The 17,249-nt window shown below is 49.2% G+C and overlaps 2 protein-coding genes across 2 annotated transcripts in view; one reads left to right on the top strand and one right to left on the bottom strand.

Annotated features, from left to right (window-relative positions):
* Window positions 1-17,249, bottom strand: part of PLA2G4C (phospholipase A2 group IVC) — a gene marked incomplete at its 5' end in the record, with an annotated part of 99,174 nt that overhangs the window by 4,894 nt on the left and 77,031 nt on the right. The window lies entirely within an intron of this gene.
* Window positions 3,836-16,112, top strand: LOC309887339 (von Willebrand factor A domain-containing protein 5A-like; the record flags this gene model as incomplete). Its single annotated transcript, XM_082778964.1, has 20 exons — window positions 3,836-3,963; window positions 6,058-6,152; window positions 6,252-6,443; window positions 6,600-6,623; window positions 8,109-8,356; window positions 8,436-8,685; window positions 9,034-9,176; window positions 9,332-9,443; window positions 9,889-10,016; window positions 10,333-10,421; window positions 10,835-10,979; window positions 11,281-11,360; window positions 11,854-11,965; window positions 12,307-12,471; window positions 12,616-12,719; window positions 13,050-13,231; window positions 13,410-13,616; window positions 14,104-14,324; window positions 14,505-14,631; window positions 14,826-16,112. 20 exons carry the CDS (start codon window positions 3,836-3,838, stop codon window positions 14,960-14,962), a joined length of 2,889 nt encoding a protein of 962 aa, XP_082635090.1. The 3' UTR covers window positions 14,963-16,112.

Here is a 17,249-nt window from a genome sequence, read left to right as displayed (position 1 = left end):
CATTTTTCTAGTATACTTTAAATAGAGGATAGAAGGGCAGAATTCTTGTTGAAACAATTTATCAACTGCAGTCGAATTCAACAATTGATTTCCTTGAGTCAATGATATATCTTTCAGTTAAAAACAAATGCCTAGCTGGAACTAATGTTCACAATAGCCTAAAGAAATGTAACTTTCCCAGGTTTCTCTTATAGATCTGATATATGTTTGTGGCAGCATTCATTTCACTTCATTTCATTTCATTTCACTTAGATTTCACCCTGAGATCTACAGTACCTGAACATAATAGAGTCTTAGAATCACACAAACACTGAACAGTTTTGGTTGGAAGGGACCTTTAAAGGTAATCTAGTTCCAACACTCCAGGCATGTCTGGGAAGACATACCTTCCACTAGACCATGTTGCTCAAAGCCCCATCTAAGCTGGCCATAAACACTTCCAGGGAGGGAGCATCCACAATTTCTCTAGGCAACCTGTATCAGTGCTTCACCACCCTCATTGTGAAGAATTGCTTCCTTATATCCAATCTAAATTTACTCTCTCTTAGTTTGAAAACATTGCCCCTTGTCCTCTCATTACACACCCTGGTAAAGCATCTCCCAATCTTTTCTGGAGGTTTTCTGTAAGTATTGGAAGACCTCTATAAGGTCTCCCTTTTATTGCTCTTTCCTCTTCCTTAGAGAAGGAGACTTCTTTAATTTAAATAACCCCAGCTTTCTCAACCTATCTTCATAGGAGAAGTGTTCCATGCTCTGATCATCTTTGTGGTTCTCCTCTGTACTGTCTGTAATAGGTCCATGTCTCTCTTATGCTGGGGGCCACAGAGCTGGATGCAGTATTCCTAGCAGGATATCATGAAAGCAGAAGAGATTGGGAGAACCATCCCCCTTGATCTGCTGGCCATGGGCTTTTTGATGCAGCCCAGAATAAAATTGGCTTTCTGGGTTGTAAGCACACATTACCAGTTCATGTCAAGTGTTTCATCCACCAGTACCCCCAACTCCTTTTCTGCAGGGCTGCTCTCAATCCATTCATCACATAGTCTGTATTAATATTTGTGATTGCCCGAAGCCAGGTGCAGAACCTTACACTTGGCTTGGCTGAATTCCCAAAATAGAACCCTGAGGGGATGAGACACCACTGGTCTCCACCTGGACATTGAGATATTGACTGCAACTGTTTTAATGTGACCATCCAGCCAATTCCTTATACACTTAGCAACTTCATCTCCCAGTTCCCTGAGCATCCTTGGATGCAACTCATCAGGCCCCATCAACTTGTGCATATTCAGATTCTTCTGATGGTATCGAACCTTGCTTTCTCCTACAGCGGTGGGACTTCATTCCCCCGGTCACTGCCCTGAGATTCTGTGACCTGGGAGGTACTGAATGAGCAATTGCATGTGAATACTGAGGCAAAATATTGTTGAGTACCTCAGCCTTCTCCGTGTCAGTTATAGCCATTAACATTTCTTGACATTAACATCTCTTAACATTAATGGAGAGAAACAACCTCTTCTAGAATACCACTCCTAAACCATATTTCATACACCCCAGAGATACTGTTGCACTGTTGCACTGCACTAGGAAATGCATTCATGATTAGCTCATATGTAGAAATCTATATTGCAGATGTTTGCAGTCAGTGAGATGAATCCTATCCTTGCTCTCATTCATTTTTTGGAGGTTTATCTTTTGATATCATCTAGACAGGAAGACTCAAATAATTGAAGTTAGTCCCTACAAATACTTTGCAGAGTAACATATGCATGAAGTACATAGAACATCCATTTTCAAAATCATTATTACATAAGTGTCATAGAATATGGACAACGAAGCAGACAGAAGAAGAGTTAGAAAATAGAGAGGGAAACTAGGGTAAGGGAAAGAGCATACCTCAGTAGCCATTGACATGTCCGTCTTGGTATCCTATAGATCTTTGAAAAAGTTATGAAGAGCAATGTTTTAGTTCAGAGTAAATTTGCAACTGGAAAGTGTTGAAGAATGGCTCAAAGAGCAATGGCACGGGTCCCTAGAGGAATTGTACAAGCAAGGCAATTAAAATACAGAGTTTATAGCTGTGGAGTAGGTCGGATGAGAAGTACTCTTGTGAAAAGTGCCAGGGCAGTCTGTCCTTGAGAGAGAGATAAACAGGTGGATCTGAGGCCCGGGAAGATAAGGGAGTAGCTTATGCGCTGTAACCGCAAGTAGGAGAAGCAGTATTTTTTGCAACACTTCTACGCTTAGCCAATAGGATAGTGACCAGTAGGCATAATTATTGCTGTGTGTATAAATATACGGATATCTGCGCAATAAAGTTGAAGCTTGTACTACCATATTGAGCTGATCACTTGCTTCCCTGTGCCAAACTTGGCGGGTCCCTGCACCTGCAAGTGGCGCCAGAACAGGGACAACATGGAACTGAGGCGCGGTGAGGACAAGCACCAATTAGCAGCAAATCGGAGGGCAGAAGATTGCCTAGACCGACCTAAAAAGGGGTCTGCACAGTCCGGAGGGCTACCAGTGTGGATAGACATGGAGCTGCACAAATCGCGGACAGATGCGGCACGGATAGACGCAGAGAAAAGGCCAGCACTATGGATAAGGACGTAGCCCTCAACTTATTGCAACGCTTTTTAGAAAAGCAAGGGGTAGAAGGAATTAAGCATATTCCAGGGCTTATAGCCTTTGGGGTAGCAAAGGGGTTTTTTGGTAACCCTGAGTCATACTTTGATGTGGAAGAATGGAGAACTTATGGGGACTGCTTGTGGGATTTAGCTATAGATGATGATAAAATGGTTAAAAAATTAATGAAACCATGGCGGGAAAGTATTAATAGTTTAAAAAGATACAAGTTAGAACAGCAAGTTGCAGCTGTGGCTACCCAGAAATTAGGAGATCAGCCCCTAGAATCAGAGGGACTGTTCTCGGTGGGGGGCGATTACTCGCCTATACCACCGTCTGGGTTGACCGATAACTGTTGAGCCACGGCACCCGTCGCCGGGGCCCCCCAGGGCGTCACCCTCTTCCCCCCCCCCCCCAGTTAAAGGGCGTCACCACCCCCCCGCCCTAGTAAAAGCCCGGATGCAGATCAGGAGGCATGTCCTACGGCACCACCCCTTCCGACCACGGTCGAAACTGGGATACAAGTCTCAGGAGCAGAAGAGGAGGTTTCCGACAACGAGGAGGAGGAGGTGGTGGGGCGACTCATTTCAAAACTGAAAGAGGATACACACAGGGAGAGCCTTAAGGCTCCCACTAAGCCACTGCCAAAGCCCTCCCCACAGGGGATAGAAAGGGTTAATTGGCAGGCGATAGCCAGAGAGGCGGCAGATGCTCAGGACTTTGAATTGCTGAGCCCCCTCGCTGATCAGGCTTTTCCAGTAACCTATGGGCAGGGGGCTGCGGGTCTGCAGGGAGCTCACACCCTGCTTGATTGGAAACTACTATCCCAGCTGAGAGCCACAGTAAACGAGAGTGGGTTGCATAGTGAGCCGACCAAGCAGCTGCTTAATTATATTTGGGGCAGCAGTATTTTATGTCCCGAGGACATCAAAACTATTGTAAGAATGATTATGACACAATCTGGCCAGCTGTTATGGCAGGCTCACTGGCAACGCATATGTGATATCAGTGCTCACACGCCCCGACCACCGGGAGATCCTTTAGAATAAAAGGATCCTTTAGAATAGAATAAAATTCCTCGTAACTACCGAGCAATTAATGGGGGCTGGGAGATTTGCATCGGTGGATATGCAGGTACAGTTAGGGCCAGAGATCAACAGTAGCCGATCCCGTGTAATACTCCAACTCCGCTCCACCGGCCCACCACGAGATGGCGCCGCCGCCCACGATCCCAACACCTGCCCCGCCTGTGATGCAGCCCGCCTACAGTCAGACGCCGCCAGATCACAACTACAACCAGCCACAAGGGAGAGCCTCGGACTGGATTTGGAAACCGCAGTAGAAGTGACTTTAATAGATCAGCGGCCATTAAAAATACCGACAACTTTTGAAGGACCACTGCTTATCAACAGAAGGCTGCAAGGAGCATTGTTGTTTGGACGGTCCTCTAGCGGATTAAAGGAACTCTTTGTGCTACCAGGAGTTACTGACGCGGACTACAATGGAATAGTACAAATCGTGGCCCAAACAAGCTTCCCGCCCATCCACATCCCGAAGGGAAGCAAGATTGCTCAATTAGTCCCTGTACCTGTACTTACAGCAGACCTGCAAACTGCATCAGAACGAGAACGCGGCAGTCAAGGATTTGGATCAACCGGCGGTTTGGTATTACTAACGTTACCTACGATGTCCAGTAGAGCGAAAAGAGACGCTCACGGTCTAACACCTGACTGTAAAGATGATGTTGAATTATGGTCAGCAACCGCGCAGATATTTGCCTCCTTCTTCACACCAGGGGTGGCAGCCGTGCGGGCGCTGACATAAATAGAAAAGTTGGCATGCTGGACAGTGAAACAGTTCAGCGCAACTACCGACACCCTCTCTCAAATGATGGATGATATGGTCAGTCTATGACACTCAGTGTTGCAGAATCGGGCAGCCATTGACTTTTTGCTGCTGGCCCAAGGACACGGTTGCAAGGACTTTGAAGGAATGTGCTGTTTTAATTTGTCAGATCATAGTGAGTCGATCCATAAAAGGTTGGATTGGCTAAAAGAACACGTGAATAGAATATGAGTGAATGTTAACCCGTTTGATACCTGGTTGAAATCCTTGTTTGGTGACCTTTTTCCTTGGCTTGTATCCCTTATTAAGGAGGGTTTGAGATTGCTGCTTATTATACTGCTGATAATCATTGTTGTCAAGATAACTTATCATTGTATTATGAAAGGGGTAACAAAGATGATGAATGGGGCCCTGCTTGTACAAAAAGAAAAAGAGGGAATTGTTGAAGAATGGCTCAAAGAGCAAGGGCACGGGTCCCTAGAGGAGTTGTACAAGCAAGTCAATGAAAACACAGAGTTTATAGCCATGGAGTAGGTTGGATGAGAAGCACTTGTGTGAAAAATGCAAGGGCAGTCTGTCCTTGAGAGAGAGATAAACAGGTGGATCTGAGGCCCAGGAAGATAAGGAAGTAGCTTATGCGCTCATATTGAGCTGATCACTTGCTTCCCCGCACCGAACGTGACAGGTCCCTGCACCTGCAGGAAAGGAGCTGAATTTATTACTTCCAAGTTTGTTTGGGGGGCTGGGGGGAAGGCGGGCTGGGGGGGTGGAGGAAGAAGAAAAGTAATGTTTAACACAAGGACTGAGTCATTGTCATGTTGCATCATGCTAGTTACCACAAATCCTAGGGATTCATGATTTACAGACTGGTGGCTTTGGTTGCTCCACCTTAGCAACACTGCCCATATTCCCATAACTGCCATCGAATGTTATCATTTGAACAAGACTTCTTATGCTAAAAACATTCATAAATACTGTGTACATCCAAAGGCAATAAAAAGACCAGTGTTAGCCTAAACATGTATACAAGTAGTATACTACTACCGTATAACTGTTTAGGCTAACACTGGTCTTTTGCTGGCTATTAATGGTTAGTTGACTCAGATTGATTTGATAATTTATATCAGAAAGCAGTTTGGAGTTCCCAGCATTCTGCTTCTTAAGAAGAGAATGGAAGTTTTATGATAAAGCGTGAATAACCCTTTGGTATAACACCCAATTGTTAACAACCTAATTTCAAAATTATTCAAAAGGTAACAAACAGGTATATTGTGTATACAAAACAAACTGAAATATTCATTCTGGAGTGCTGCCGCCTCAGGAGCACACAAGACACCAGCCTGGCTGCACGAGGCCTTTGGCAGCTAATGCTCATTGCACCAGAAGTGAGGACTGAGCTGAAGAGCTGGGCAGTGTGGGGAGGTTTGGCCAGGAGCTTGGCCAGGAGGTTTGGCCACTGCTTGGGCAGGAGCAGTTCTGCTGAGGGATTTGCAGCACTGTCCTTGGGGGCAGCGAGTGCTGGGCACAGCCTATACAAGCCTGCGGCGAGGAATGACGCTCCCCGCCCCGCTTACCCTTCCCGTTCAGGCGCTGTTGGGAACAAGGCGTGGAGGCTGCACTGGCTGCAGCAACGCAGTCTGTATGCAGACGCTTCCTTGCCCACTGCCGCTTTCGCTTCCGAGGTGGGACTTGGCGGGAGAGGGGTCCCGCCAAGTGGGGGTCCCTGCCCCCACTAAGTGCCGTCCACCGGGGATGTCCCCACGCTCCTCCTCGCCCCGCAGCCCCCCAGGCTTCCCGACACGCACGGCCCGTGCGACACCCGCCGCCTCCAGGGCAGCCAGACCCTCCGGCCGCACAGGAGGAGCTTGGCGTCCCCGACGGCCTCTCCCCGCCCCTGCCCGCCTTCCCCTGCCTGTCCATCCGCCCTTGCGTCCCTCCGTCTCTCTCCACATTGCAGACGCTTCTCCAGCTACGTAGCCCTGCATCTTCCCGTTTGCCTGAACATCTCTTGCTCGGTCTCTCCATCTCTTCCTCTTCCGTCCCTTCCGTTTGCCTGTTGTTTGCCTCTTACTGCCTCTTCCCTTTCCTCTTCTATCTCTTCAGTGCATCTGATTGTCTGTCTCTCCCAGCTGACGACCCCGGCTGTTATTCTGGTGAGTGCCTGCTTGTTTGTTCTACGTTTTGTTATTTGCTCCCTGTTGTCTGTTCATTGTCCTCCATCACTGGGAAGAGCTTGCTCCTGTTCAAGCCATCCCTCTGCCCATCACTCAGCCCTACTTCCGCAAGGAAGAAGAAAGAAAACACCCTATTTGGTTTCTTTGTCCACACTGTCAGCATAATGGTGGGGTGGGGATTTTTCTGATGCTGCTGACCCTGCCACCCCAGAACAGGAGAAAGTGAGGCGAGTGTATTGTAATCAGAGAAACTTATATGGGTGGCTTTGGGATACAGGTGGGGGAGTCCCATTCACCTCTAGGCACTTGGGCAGAAGGCAACCAAACATAACTTACCTGCACACTCCCCCCAATGCCTTTCTGGGATTTGCTCTGTCACCATGGAATACCTGACCCTGCCTTCATTTCTCTCTCTGCCATTTCCCCCCACATTGCCTGGCCTTTCAGCCTGTCCTTGCAAGCTACTCCATGAATATACCCTCACAGGTGCTGTCTCTTGTGCAGCAGCATTCACACAATACTGCCTGTGGTGGGTCTGCACTCATCCCTTCTAAAATGGACCCTTCCACCTATCCATCCATTGTTCCATCTATTCATCTACTTCAACAAAAAATCTCCTGTCTCTCTTTGTCCATCTCTTCATCTGTCTGTCCCAAAATGGATCCCATCTGCCATCCTGTTCATCCAGACATGGATTGTTCATCACAATAAAATTACAGACAGCTACTCTTGCTTTCCTCTGTCTCCTGTTGCTATCCCTCAGTTCTCTTCAAGATTCTCCCATGATGGGAATGGGATGCAGACCTCTTCACTGCAGAGTCATTGCACAGTCTTTACAAACAGGGATTTCTGAATCCCTGGGTTTGCTCTGGCTGTACCTGGTGGGTTAGGGCCTTCAGCCACATACATAGGACTGGGGAAACAGCAAGGAATCTTCACCAGATAAAGGCTACCTGGTGGTATCTCCTCTTACAAGAGACTCCTTCCTGTCTACAGGTCTCCAGAGATGTGGCGTGAGAGCTTTGGACTTCTAGAAAAATCCTACGTCAGTGGCGGTGAGCTGTGGATCAGACAGGGATATTTTGGGAATGCTCCCAAAGGAGGGTAAAGAAAGAGGGAGGATAGGCTGGATCTTCCCAGAGGGAAACAAAGATTGGAATGGTCAAGGGGTCTACAAGATCAGGGTGGGGGACAGAGGTATGGAGGAAAAAGGAAGCTGAAATGTAGAAGTGGACACTGTTCTGTGGCAGGCTCATGCTAGACCTTCAACAATGTTAAACATGATCCATGGATAAAGACTTAGGATGCCCTTTTGCCATTGGGAGGGGAGAATCTGTCATTGTGTGCTATTCATTGGCCACCTAGTTTTAATTTCCTGGGTGGGAACACACACTTGAAGCAGCTCCAACCCTCTCCTTGTGTCATTCATGTGTGCTGATGGAAAGGTTGCATCTCTCCCAACAGCACCAGCATCCTTTTTGCTGGGGAAGGATCTCTATATACCCCTGTGCCCAGTACCTCTCTGTAGTGCAGTGGTGGATGTTGCCATCCAGGACTATGTGGCTGATGTGGCCTCTGAACTGATCTACCAGAACAAGAGTCGTACCTCCTCAGAAGTCATCTTTGTCTTCCCCCTCGCCCCCCACATGACCATCTACTCTTTCCAGGCCTTAAATGAGGATGCCAAGGTTCAGGCCTTGCTGCAGGATGAGGTACCAGCATTCAGGAAGGAATGGGGGGAAACACCAGACGGGCATGGAATGAGCAGCCCATGGTCTGCCTGGGGATCAGCTTTTTGTCCCTCCCCTTTCCGTCCAGACCCAGCAGCTGCACAAGGCTACAAAGGGCCAGGAGAACTGGGAGTACCTTCAGCATCAGTCTGAGCAGTCAGGCAAGGTGTTTGCCTGCTTCCTGGGTTCCTTGTCCCCTGGCAAGGAGATGGTTGTGACCTTACGCTATGTCCAAGAGCTGCCACGGAAGCTAGGTGGAGCAGCCCAGTTTTTGTTGCCAGCCACGCTGCATCCTCACTGGAACTACTACAGTGAGTAACCCCATAAGGAACCTTCCCTCCCAGTCACACACTCTACAGAAGGACCAGAGCTTCCTCTTTACTTTACAAGCAGATCTAATGCAACCTTTCTTTGTACCCACAAAGAAAGAGACACAAATTTTCCCCCATGCAACCCATGAACAGATCCACTCTTGTTGTGTCCCTTGAAACGGATCCACACCTCCCCCACACATTTCACATGAACAGACACTGGAACCCCTCTGTACACTTTATCAACCATCCCTAGTTATCCCCATATGTCTTATATATAGATGCCAAATCCCACATGCACTCAAGAGAGAGACTGTGTCATTGTCAGTACCATGTTTCTCCCTGCAGCCTGGAATTGTCTCAATAACAAGCCTCACTACAGCCTGCTGCTCACCGCCAGCCTGCAGTCACCCCGTGGTGTGGTCAATGCCGAGGCCAACTGTGCTCTTACTCCTTTGATCTACACTGCCCAGGACCACAGCGCTGCACAGGTATGGCCTCCTGAGGGCCAGGATCCTGGGGATAGTGGGCAAGTGGCATCATCACTGAGAAAAAGGAGATGCACTGGGATTGGTGCTTGTGCTCCTGGCCTAATGCTGGGCCTGGGCCTCTTCCTCCTGTGTATGACCAGGCATCCCTTCTCTAGGTCTCACTGGCTGAGACCCCTCCAAGAGATGATTTTGAGCTGCTCGTGTATTATGGAGACCCCACTGAAGTCAGTGCTGTGGTGGAGAAGGGAGACCCTGGGGCCCCCGTTGGTGAGTTCATCAGGGGAGGGAGCATGGGGGCACCTCTGAGTAACAGGAGTCATTGAGGCACAGGAGGACACTGGGGATTGTGGGGTGAGAGGCTTCATTGGACAAAGATAGGAGGCATTCAGATGGGATAGTGTGTGTCCTAGGGTTCCACAGTGAGGTGCTGGGGACATTGTGATGAGGTATTAGATGTGCCAGGATAGCTATGAGGACCCCTATATTAGGGCTTACTGGGTAACCTGTATTGGAGCCACTGGGCTGGAGTACTGGGGGCAATGTGTTGTGCAGCTTGTGTACATTACAGTAGGGTAACAAGGCACCAGTGTGGGTTATCAGGATCTCTGGGATGGTGTAAGCTGAGGGCACAATGAGGATCAGAACCAGGATGAGGAGAGGGGTCTCTAACTGGGCCTAACTGGGCTTTATCCCCACCCTATACCTCCTCCAGGCTCCCTGCTTGGTGACCCCCTCGTGTTGGTGACTCTGTCACCCAGCATCCCTGATGCAGTGCCTGGGCAGTGCCAGTCTGGGGAGTTCATCTTCCTTCTGGACACCACTTTCCTTGAGTGTGCACAGGTACCTCCACAGAGCAGGGACCAAACTCAAGTTGGGGAGCAAGCTGAGAGGGAACAAAGCCAGGGCAGGTGTTTGAGACACGGACATGGGGGGGGGGGGGAGGAGAGACAGGGGGAAACAGGGTGGGTAGGGGCAATGGTGGGGTCTGAAAGGGTCCTGGAATATCTTGGGTGCCTAGGAGAGGTCAGGACACTGGCTGGGGTCACTGGGGTCATCCAGAGGAGTCCAGAGGCTTTAGCCAGACCAATATAAGGGCAAGGGCATCTGTATCCACCACTGGTACCTCCTAAGACCTGCCTGCAGTTTCTTTCCACAGGAATCCCTGCTCTTCCTTCTCAAAAGCCTCCCCCTGGGCTGCTACTTCAACATCTACTGCTATGGAGCAACATCTGTGGGCATCTATCCGTGAGCAAATATGGGGCAGGCTGGGTGTTATGTGTCTGGATTAGATGCTGGCGAGTAGGGCTGGATGCTGTGGGGCTTGACCGGTTGCTGTGAGGCAGAGCAAGATGCTGGAGGATAGGTCTGGATGTTCTGAAATAGGCAGATTGGTATGGGGCAAGGCTGGGTACTGGAGTGCATGGCTGGGTGCTGGAGGGCAGGACTGGATTCTGGGGACAGGATCTTTGTGGCACCATGGGAGAGCATTTATTGGGGTTCTGTTGAGCAAAATGTTGTAGGAACTATGAGGCAAGGTCTCTTTAAGACCTCCTATGGGGCAGGATCTTGCAGAAGATATAGCTATGGGGGTGAGTCTCGGGGAGCACCACGGCCAGCACAGGGTGATGTGCTCTGCAAACATGTTGTGCCTGCTGTAGGCAAAGTGTTGAATATACCCAAGACAACCTGACCAAGGCAATGCAACGCATCCCGTCCACCAGCTCTCGTCTGGGTGATGCTGACCTGCTCGGAACTCTTCGCACAATCTACAATACGCCCCAGCCCCACGGACATGCACGACAGGTCTGGGCACAGGAGCATGGAGGAGTGGTGGGATAGGTGTCCCCGAGGAGCACAGAGTGTGGGGGGAAAGAGTGACACAAGGGGCATGCTGGTCCAAGGTGAACAGACTATGTGGGGGAAAGGAAAAAAAGGTGGGTCCGTATCTCAGGGGGGTTCTGTCCCCTGAGAGAATGGGTATCTCTCCTTGGGGGTAGTCTCTCTACAGGGTCTCTCTCACCTGGGTCCCTTTTGGGGACCTGCTGTCCCCATTTTGGGGTCTTGTGCAAGGTGTCACCATTCATTTATGTCTCCTATCTCCCAGCTCTTCATCTTCATGACTGGGCTACCTCCTGACAAGGAAGCCATTGCTGCTGAGGTCTGCCATCATCACAACAGCCACCGGTAATTGGAACTCTCTGCCCCCAGTCCTTAGTCATCCCTTGATCCCCTCCCATCATTGATGAGGGCCCCTGTTCACCTGTCTGAATCCTTGAACCCCTTCAGTGTCCCAGAGACCCTTCCCACCCTGCGCAGCTCTGTCCTGTGTCAAGCCTCCACAGGGGAGTCTTTACTTAATACTCCCACACCCAAGGCACCCATCACAAAGTGAGGAGGGATTTGTACACCCTGATGTGCCCACAAGCTCTGCCCCAGCCCCACCATACTGGTCCCAGCTCTGCCCCAAGCTCCAGCTCTTCCCTGCCACCTCCTGTCTAACCCCAGCTCCAACCCCAATTCCTCACTCCACTCCTTACTCTTCCTCCTGCCCCTTGTTCTGCACCCTAGATTTGTTCCCCTGCCTAAAACTCCATCCTGTCTTCTCCAACTCTTTTCCTACATGCATGCATCCATCTCTGGCTCCTATTTCTGACACCTTTCTCTGCTTCCACCATAGGTGTTTCTCCTTCTGCTTCTCTGAGGACAGTGCTGCCCTGGCCATGACTCTGGCCAGGGAGACAAGGGGTGAAGCTACCTACGTCAAATCTGACAAAGAACTGGTAGTTGTGGTAGGAACCCAGGAGCCCTGGTTCGTGCCCTTCTTTCCACAGATATACTACTTTCCAGTAACCCTGGCACCTGGACTGCCCACCTGTGGTAGCCAAGACCCAGCTGCCCCAAGGAACCCAGGCACCCAGGCTTCCCCTAACTCTCTACCCCACTGCCCCACCCCACAGAAAACCCAGATGCCTGAACTTCTCCCCCCCATGGTTCACAGACCTGACTGCTACCAGGGAAGCCATCTGGCACCCCACACATCCCCGTGCTATCCAAGGAATTCGGACAGAGGGGCCATATGCTGAACTCTAATGGAGCTGCCAAAGTGTGGTGTCTTGCCCTTTCTACCCAGGTGCTGAACTGCTTGAAAAGAGCCCTTAAGCCAGCAGCTGAGGGAGTCTCTCTGAGCTGGACTCTGCCCCTTGGCCTGGAGGCTGAGGTGCTGGGAGGCACACCTCGGTCCATCTTTCAGGGTGAACACGTCCATCTCTATGCAAAGATCCGTGGAGAAGCCCAGGTGAGAGCTGCCACTATGGTTATTTCCAGTTACTTCCTAATAACCTTGCATTAACTACTAGTAATCTCTGAGTAATTTCCCAGTACCTCCCAGCAGCAATCATGTATTTCCAGTAACCTCCAGTACTTTTCCATGTGTTACCAGGATACGAAAGTGGCCACCGGTGTCTTGACCTTGCAGTTCAGCCTGAATGGCCAGAATGTCGTTCACACGATCCCGTTCCCACTATGCCCACAGGGAGATGGCCGGTGAGAGCCTGTCCTACACATGGACTCCAGCTGAGAAAGGAAACAGATAGCTTGTTTATTCATTCCCACCTTCCAAGTACCATCCCAAACTGGGAGAGAACCCAAGTGTCCAAGCATGCTTTCCTTCCCTGCTTGGAACCCACAGGGATAGGACCCATGAACCTGGACCTCATTTCACTGCAGACAGGGGACCCATGCATCCACATCTTCCCTCTGCCCATTCTTACCCCTGAAGGGAGAGAACCTAGGTGTCCAGGACCAATCTCTGTCCACCTTTCTCCAGCACGGAGAAAAGCCAGGTAGTTGGGCCTCACCCCACTCTGTCCCCAGGCTGGCAGGTCATCGTCTGGCTGCAAGGTGCTTGCTCGGGATGTTGTTGGCAGACGTTGTGAGTGGGTCAGGGGATGAACCAAGGCAACGTGCAGTCGAGATCAGCCTGACTTCAGGGATCATCTGCCCCTTCACCAGTTATGTGGGGGTTCGCACATCTCAGTGGGTTACCTGGTACCAAGGTAAGGAAAGATGCTTGGGGGAAAGATCTGGAGGGGTTTCTCCATGGGATGTTCTCATTCCACAGGAGCCAGAACCCCAACCACAGGGCGCCCCCAGTCTCATGGGGTAGGCCCCATCACCACCAGGTACTCCTTTCCCATGGGCTTAATTAAGTCTCTTTCCCTGTTTCCTTCAAAGGGCCCCTGGCACTGCTGCCACCCCACCAGTCACTGGTTGCCTGCCAGATCCTTCAGCTACGTGGCTCCACTTGCAGCTCTTCTTGCTTTCCTAAGAGCATCTTCATCCCACCTGGCTGGCTGACTGCAGTACAGGAGTCATGGTTTGCCATGCAGCGTCTAACCCATGACATTGCTGCCTTGGCTCAGAATGGGGCTCACTCAAAAGGTATGGGATCTTGATCCAGACAGGAGATTTAGGGATTAATTAAATGTCCGACAAGAGGGTTATGTTGTTACTCTCCATGTTTGCTCTTGGTCTGAAAACTAATGAATTTTGCCTTTAACCTTTCCCCTAATCATGCTTAAAGCTTAAAGTCCTTCAGCAATTATGGGACCCAGGTCAGGGACACCCAGAGACAGGTCAGGACCAGTGCTGCATCATGAATGCACATTTGGATGAGATGTTCTAAGGATATCAAGAGAGGGTTTGGAGACATGGCTGGGCAGGAAAGCTAGGAGAATAAGGATGAATTAGGGACGTCCAGAAAGGGTTGATGATAGGAATATTTTGGAGATATGCAGGGAGGTCCTCAGCCTGCAGGTAATTGCTCAGAGCACAGTGTTTTGGGCATTTTCTCAGAGCACAGGGGAGTAGAGAGGGGCCAGCTTTCCTGTGATTCCTTAAACCCTCCAGTTTACATTTTTTCCCACAGCACCTAAACCACCGCCACCATCTATTTATTCTCTCGAGTGTGTGGATCCCAAATTTGTTTTGTCCTCTCAAATTTTTGGGCCATGGGTCAGCAAAGCCATTGATGAGTGTCAGGAGCTGGTCGCACTGCAGAATGTAGATGGCTCTTGGACCCTCAGCTCAAGCTTAGCTTCTGCACTGCAAGTCGATGAGGCTGAAATCAAGGGAAAGATGCCTGGTGAGGTAAGGAGATAATCCTTTGTGGTGCCAGCATGTAGACTTGGGGCAGTGGGAACACCTTGGCTGGTGGAACCCCTTGGAATCCCAGGGCATCCAGAGGTGAGTGAAGGGGTCAGGAACCAGAGTCACAAAGGAAGAGGTGCTCAACAATGTCAGCGGGTCTGAGTCATTGTTCTTCTACAGGTCACAGAGCCAAGCATCTGGGCCACAGTACTGGCTGTGACCTGGCTGCAGAAGAAAAACAGGTATTATCAAGACCTATGTGAGTTGCTGGAGGCCAAGGCTGTGACCTGGCTGTGCAGCCGAGCTGGTGAGTCTTGTTTTCCAGATCTCCACAGAATGGCTTCCTCCCTGCTCTCTCCAGTGAGGCCTGCTAGAGGCCTAATAGTGGACCTCTTCAGGACCACTATTTCCTGGGAGTCCTGTGTCCCCTTTCTTCTTTCTGCCTGTGGACCTTTCTTCCTGCCTTACTCCCATGGTGCCCCTATCTCTCCCTCATTGCAGCGTCCCAGCTGGACAAATGCCTGGAGGCAGCCAACACCCTCCTCGAGAGCAGCGTGGAGCTTGTTGCAGGAAGAATGGCCGAAAACATGACAGACACTAGTATGGTCGGATCATGCTCCATTTTATTACCTGAATAGCCTGACTTTTATAGTGAACTTAACAGGGGCAGATAGTGTCTCACACAAGATTATTGGTCAAAAGCACTCAAACAACTACAAGAAAACAACCCCCTTGTGATTAGCAGTCACGTAGACCTTGTCCTTGAAGCCAACTACTGGCAACAATATTTTTCTAAATTCCTCAGCTGGGTGATGTGGGAACACTGTCATGGGAACTTCTCATAGTCGTCCTGGTAGCTTGGTTTGCTCAGCTGCAGCAAGCCACGGGATCTTTGCTGTTTCAAAAATCCCTCAACAGGAGCTGAGTGTTTTTAGGCTCTGAGCACAACACATGCCTTGTGCTGCAGACCATCAGCATCTGTGGAATAAAACAGGACCACAAAACACAGCTTAAATTTACCTGCCATGCTGGGATCCCACTGCTGATGTCAGTTGGGGTTTTACATAACAGATGAACCCTCACTGCTTTTCAGATATCTTCTACTAGGTGAGCTGCATTTGTAGCATGCTGAACTCCTGAACAGTTCACAGCCTCCGGCATGTTTGGTTTGGGTGGGAGTGAGAGTTGGAGATAGCCTCTTCTAATTGTGCCTGTCATCAGCATCTCCAGACATGGTCCATCGTGGGCTAACAGAAACATGTTAGAGTGTGGGTGAATCACCATTTTGAGTCGCCTAGCCATCCCAGGATTTCTATGGACCACCTAGTTGTTTTCCTTCATCTTCATTTCCCTCTAAAGTCTTTACAGTCATGGGGAGGGAATCATCAGGGTTATTATTATGCTCATCTGCAATGCTGGGAAAACCCTAGGAAGGGGCCCGTTTCTGTGTCCTTGTGTCGACTGGGACAGAGTAAATGTTCTTCATAGGAGCTGGTATAGTGTTGTGTTTTGGATTTAGGATGAGAATAATGTTGATAAAACAACAATGTTTTAGTTGTTGTGGAACAGTGCTTATACTAAGACACGGATTTTTCAGCTTCTCACTCTAGCCTGCCATTGAGGAGGCTGGGGGTGCACAAGAAACTGGGCTGGGAGTGGACAGAATTAGGACAGCTAACCCAAACAGCCAAAAGGATATTCCATACCATATGATGTCACGCTGAATAATAAATATGGGATGGCTGGCCAGAGTGAGGGTTGGGGCTGCTGCTTGGGGATGGCATGGGAAGGGCATCAGTCAGCAGGTGATGAGTGATGCATTGTGCATCACTTGCTTTCCATATCCTCTTATCATTATTATTTATATTTGTTAATACTATTTTTACTACTATTACTATTATTATTATTTTTCCTTCATTTTCTGTTCTATTAAACTGTCTTTATCTCAACCAACAAGCTTTTATCATTTTTTTCCCCAATTCTACCCCCCATCCTACTGTGTGTGTGTTTTGTGTGCGTTTTTGGAAGGGGGGTGGGGTGGGAGGAGGGTGGTGAGTGAACATCTGTGTGGTCCTTACCTGCCTGCTGGGTTAAACCACAACACTCAAGACATGGACTTTCCCTGGGCAGACAGTGAGGCACATTCTGGGTATTTACTACAAGAATGCGCTAGGTGATGCTCCTTGCTCACTTAACCATCACTCAGTCACCTACTGGCAATCCTGAACATAGAGCCCCAAACCTACAGGACAAAACAGCCGATAAATGCAGTGCCAGTTCTTCTACTGATATAAAAAAGGACATCAGTTATGATATGACATCACTTGGGGAGCATGTGAAGTATTTATTGTTACTGGAAAGTGTGAAGCGTTAGCTAGTGAAGAAAGAAACTTGGGACTCTATGAAGAACATACTTAATGATCTTTAACAGCTTACATAAACCACGGCACAGTGGTGTTATAATCACAGCAATAGCAAATACATTTAGGTCAGTTAAGTCTGATGAAATCTGTCAGCATGTGACTACAATATAACTGTGCTGTGATTAATTCTGATAATTGTCAGTGAATACCTATCAGAAATGTAGCTGCACACAAGCATGGTTAGTGATAGCAGTATAATGTTGTTTGTCATGTCCCCCTTAACATATTTGCACTGAAAAGCACTGAAAAGATCAGGTAACCCTACTGAAGCAGAGGCTCACACCTTCCAAATACCTTTGCAGTCAGCACCTCCAGACACTTTCCTTAGCAGCTGCGGTTTTTAAGCAACACCTTCACGTCATCTCCCCAGACACATTGTGTGTAACTTTGGTTTGAATTGACTGCTAATTCCCCCTTTCATGTAGTTCTTTCAGCAGGCTGGGCAGTCAGATGAATCCTCCCAACTGGACCAAGGACAGGGAATCCTTTCTATTGTCCTTTC

The sequence above is a fragment of the Aythya marila genome (genome assembly GCF_965140915.1).
Source record: "Aythya marila genome assembly, chromosome: 25".
Taxonomy (NCBI): Eukaryota; Metazoa; Chordata; class Aves; order Anseriformes; family Anatidae; genus Aythya; species Aythya marila.
The sequence above is the reverse complement of the archived record's forward strand: the minus strand, read 5'-3'. Positions and strand labels throughout refer to the sequence as shown.